This window comes from Rhodamnia argentea, chromosome 1 (genome assembly GCF_020921035.1).
Source record: "Rhodamnia argentea isolate NSW1041297 chromosome 1, ASM2092103v1, whole genome shotgun sequence".
NCBI classification, from domain to species: Eukaryota; Viridiplantae; Streptophyta; class Magnoliopsida; order Myrtales; family Myrtaceae; genus Rhodamnia; species Rhodamnia argentea.
The window spans coordinates 30270364-30274557 of record NC_063150.1 but is presented as its reverse complement, the minus strand read 5'-3'; the positions used below and the strand labels follow the sequence as shown (position 1 = coordinate 30274557).

The 4194-nt window shown below is 40.4% G+C and overlaps 1 protein-coding gene across 1 annotated transcript; it reads right to left on the bottom strand.

Moving 5' to 3' along the window:
• Positions 1 to 458: 458 nt before the first annotated feature.
• LOC115743869 lies at positions 459 to 1241 on the bottom strand. Its single transcript, XM_048278165.1, has 2 exons — positions 754 to 1241; positions 459 to 636 (listed from the first exon to the last, which is right to left on the bottom strand). The coding sequence occupies exons 1-2, from the start codon at positions 1239 to 1241 to the stop codon at positions 459 to 461; spliced, it is 666 nt and encodes a 221-aa protein (XP_048134122.1).
• Between the last annotated feature and the right edge of the window lie 2953 nt (positions 1242 to 4194).

The window sequence follows — 4194 nt, the reverse complement described above, 5'->3', positions numbered from 1 at the left end:
CTAATCTTCTCCAATATCAAGAATGGTCCCATATATCTAGGACTCAGCTTGCCATGTGTACCAAATCTCATAACGCCCCGCATAAGAGAGACCTTCAGAAATACATGATCGCCCACATCGAATTCTAACTTACGCCGTTTGAGGTCTACATAACTTTTCCGGCAGCTTTGTGCTGTCATCAAACACTCTCAAACAAGTCTGACTTTCTCTTCGATTGCTTGTATAAACTTGGGACCAGTTAGTCTTTTCTCACTCATATCGTCCCAACAAACCGGTGTCCCGTACTTTTGATTATATAAAACTTCAAAAGGGGCCATCTTGATGATGGAATGGTAGCTATTATTGTAAGAGAATTCCGCCAAATTGAGGTGTTCGTCCCAAGAGCCATCAAAATCCATAGCACATGCTCTCAACATATCCTCTCGAGTTTGAATGGTTTTATCTGACCGGCCGTCCGTCTATGGATGAAATGTTGTACTGAAGTTAAGTCTAGTACCCAACGCTCTTTGAATACTCTTCCAAAAGTTGGACACGAACCGTGGATCCCTGTCGAAAACAATGCTCACTGGAACCCCATGAAGTTTCACTATCTCATTAACGTACCGTTTCGCCATGTCTTCAAGTGAGAGACCCAATCTATATGATAAGAAGTGAGCAGACTTAGTCAATCAATCGACAATCACCCACATAGCATTCTTACAACTTGGTGTCCTCAGTAAATCGACGATGAAATCCATCGTAATATGCTCTCACTTGCATTTAGGTATCTCAAGTGGGTGTAGCTGTCCACCTGGCTTTTGATGTTCAATCTTTACTTGCTGGCAAACAAGACACTGGTCGACAAATTTGACGACATCTTTTTTCATGTTAATCCACCAGAAGTTTTCTCTCGGGTCTATATACATCTTAGTATTTCTTGGATGAATAGAAAATCTGGTGCTGTGGGCTTCCCGCAATATCTCCTTTTTCAATTCCGAATCGTCGGGGACACAAAGTTGACCACGAAATCTCGGTGACTCATTGGCATGAATACTGAAGCCCTCCCGCCTTTCGGCTTCGACGCCTTCTCTAATCTTTCTCGCTTGAGGATCATCATTCTGTTTTGCTTTAATTCTTTCTATCAACGTGGGTTGTACTCTAAGATTAGCTAATCGGGTGCCAAGATGATGTATCAATACCTCTAAGTCCGGTTTTCGCATGTCGTCGAGAATAGGCTTCTGAGAAGTAAGTAATACCGCCATATTTCCAAAAGATTTACGACTTAAAGCATCGCTTACTACATTCACCTTACCCGGGTGATAATTAATGGACAAGTCATAATCTTTTAGGAATTCTAACCATCTACGCTGTCTCATATTGAGCTCTTTCTAAGAAAATATATACTTTAAACTCTTGTGATCGGTAAAGACTTCACATCCCTCGCCATACGGATAGTGACGCCATATTTTCAAGGAAAACACGATCGCTACTAACTCTAGATCATGAGTCGGATAATTTTTCTCATATGGCTTCAACTCTCTAGAAGCATAGGAATTCTAACCATCTCCGCTGTCTCATATTGAGCTCTTTCTCGATCTGTTCGCTTCTAGTCTCTTTGCAATGGAGGATGTGACTGAGAATTCGGATGAGGACATGAGTAACAGTTCAAACCGTGATGAATCGGTGGGTAGTTGAAGTATTCTCAAGTAGACTACCACTTGTAACCCTCATCCCATGTAAATGTTATAAATAAATAAAGCAGTTGTGTAAATATGTAATAAAGAAGTGAACAATGAGGTTGAATAAACAATGTAAAAAGATCGAATGATATGTGAATACGAAGGCTATGTGAGTTGATTTGTTGAATGATCTTGTAAAGTTGAATGTTATGTATGTTATCCAGTTATTGAATCCATGAAAGGCCATAACCCTTTTATAGGCGTGCTTGCCAATTGGTGTTTTGTATTTCATATACTTGTGCCCGTATGGCCACTCTGGCCGCTCTGCTTGATTTTCTAATATGTAAGCTTCCGCATGCGCTAATTACTCTAAATAATGAAAGACTAAAGAAGAAAGAGACCTTGGCAAGCCTTAACCCTTAGGTGTGGCGGTATGGGACGCTACAATGGTTTTCCTAAATAACCACATGGCTCACTTTTAGGTTTAAGTTACCATGTGCAGTATGCCACAAAAACCATGATTAAGTTTGTGATTTGAGTTCATTACACTGCTAATCTTCTGCATGATCGATTTCAATTACTCGAGGTTGCGAACTTGTGATTATTAGCTGGCAATAACTTGCCAAATCACCTATCATTAGAGACTAAACATGATTGGGCATTCCCGCTAACTTTGTTGTCCCTCTCTAGCTCAGCGATTAATCCAACCCAGTGAAGGTAGCAATTCTTGGGGAAGTAAGATTGTGAGGGACATCATCTACTACGATTTTTTATGTTCTTGTAAGCCACTTCATGCTTTACGTTAGCTTTAGAGAATAGGCACGCTCGCAATTAATCTAATCTCGAATTTTTAGAAATTGCCTATATATGTTTATTGCTTAATCGCGCAGAGAGTTCAACTCGCTTTACCACTTAATCATGCTTGTAAAGGGCCAAGTATTATGCATGTCTCAGTACTAATCCCTTCAAAATGAGTTAACTAGAACATTTACCATATGTTATACAAAAGGGGATTTGGAATCTAGCAGTTGATTACGAACTGGAAAGATAAATAAAGATCTTTGTCCATGTTGGAATCTACATGGGTCGGTGTCTTGGGCTTGTAGGGGATGTTGCCCACCCCAGACCCTTATATATACATATACAGTAAATGGAACCCAAAGAGAGAAATTGAATCAGCCCAACTCACCTCATCTCAAAGCTGGACACCCCCCAAAGATCGGAACTTTAAAGGTAAATGCCCTTCGTAGCAGATTCTATGGAAGCCGTAGTTGCTTGCAAAGTAGACCCGATAATACATCACCGTGGCATCAGGTTCAGTCGAATCGATCCATTTGTGATATCTTCACCTTTGGCCATGATTCGTGAATGTTTCTTACATTTAAGTCGATGTTCATTTCATCGTCCTTATATGCTGTGATGTCTTCTCACACTCCGAATTTTTTTCTCTTTGAGCAAGCTGACAAGGAACATGGAGGGAATTTATGCGAAAAAAAAATGACGTTCGTAGTCTAAACAGCGCTTTCACAATACTAATTTCATTCTCAGTCTCAAGTTGCATGGTGTACGCAGATTATATATCTGTGAAAGATTATTCAAACACATTGTTGGGATTTTTGACAGGAGTGCACGTTTCAATTTTGATGACCAAAGTCTTGCGCATGTCTGTCAAGAGATCGATCATCTGACATGTGTAATCGATTATTTAAACAATTTGGACATTCGTGGAAAAAAACTCAACCATATCGAATCACAATATGATATTAAGTACATGGGAGAACACGTGGTACGGATCGAGCACCCACAATAAAACAGATTCGGCACATAAATCGGTTCAAATACTTTAATAAATTGGACAACCCAACGAGTTAAATGGAACCGGGTCAGATGAATAGGACTCTTACTTTATCCCTTTCAAATTTGAGATTCCCCTTCCTCTGCACCTCGACGACGAACTATGATTATGCTGATTCGGGGGTACCTAGGCGGAGCATGGTGGCAATGGTTTAGGGGTCGCTCACAATGCCTCTTAGGCGAATTTTCGATATAGTCGGTCGCCAGTTATTTGTAAGAATCGGTTCTCCTTATTTACCTTGAAAATAACCATGACTAGGAGAATCACCATTTTGGTTTCAAAGCTTGCTATGTTCGTTGAGAAAGACAAATGCTGAGTGGCTCGTGACCTGACCATGAAGGACAAATGCTGTTGTCGGCAGGAATCATCAATGGAACAAAGCAAGATAAAAATCTGCCACTGGGGTAAAGCTAGCCTATATTCCTTACCTCGAAGAGCAAACCAAAGGAAGCTCCAATTCCTTTAGTTTAGGGCCCTTTCTTCAAATGCTTTGCTTGGCTATCAACTGTGGAATAACCATATTGGATGCGTCATATTGACGCCTAATAGACTAACTCAAAGCCCATTTTGATGTTCATTCAAAGGATTCTTTATTTTGGTCTCAGACAGTACCACCCAACTGCGATACCCTATTTCCTTGTTGCCTGAGTATTGATCTCGTGAGTTCAGTGAGCAAGAGAG

What these genes read in the sequence shown, in the direction of transcription:
- LOC115743869 (XM_048278165.1), bottom strand. Translation starts at nt 1,241, where the DNA reads ATGGCGGTATTACTTACTTCTCAGAAGCCTATTCTCGACGACATGCGA. An exon ending in CTTGAGATACCTAAATGCAA is followed by an intron (nt 637 to 753) that starts GTGAGAGCATAT and finishes CTTATCATATAG; the next exon opens with ATTGGGTCTCTCACTTGAAG.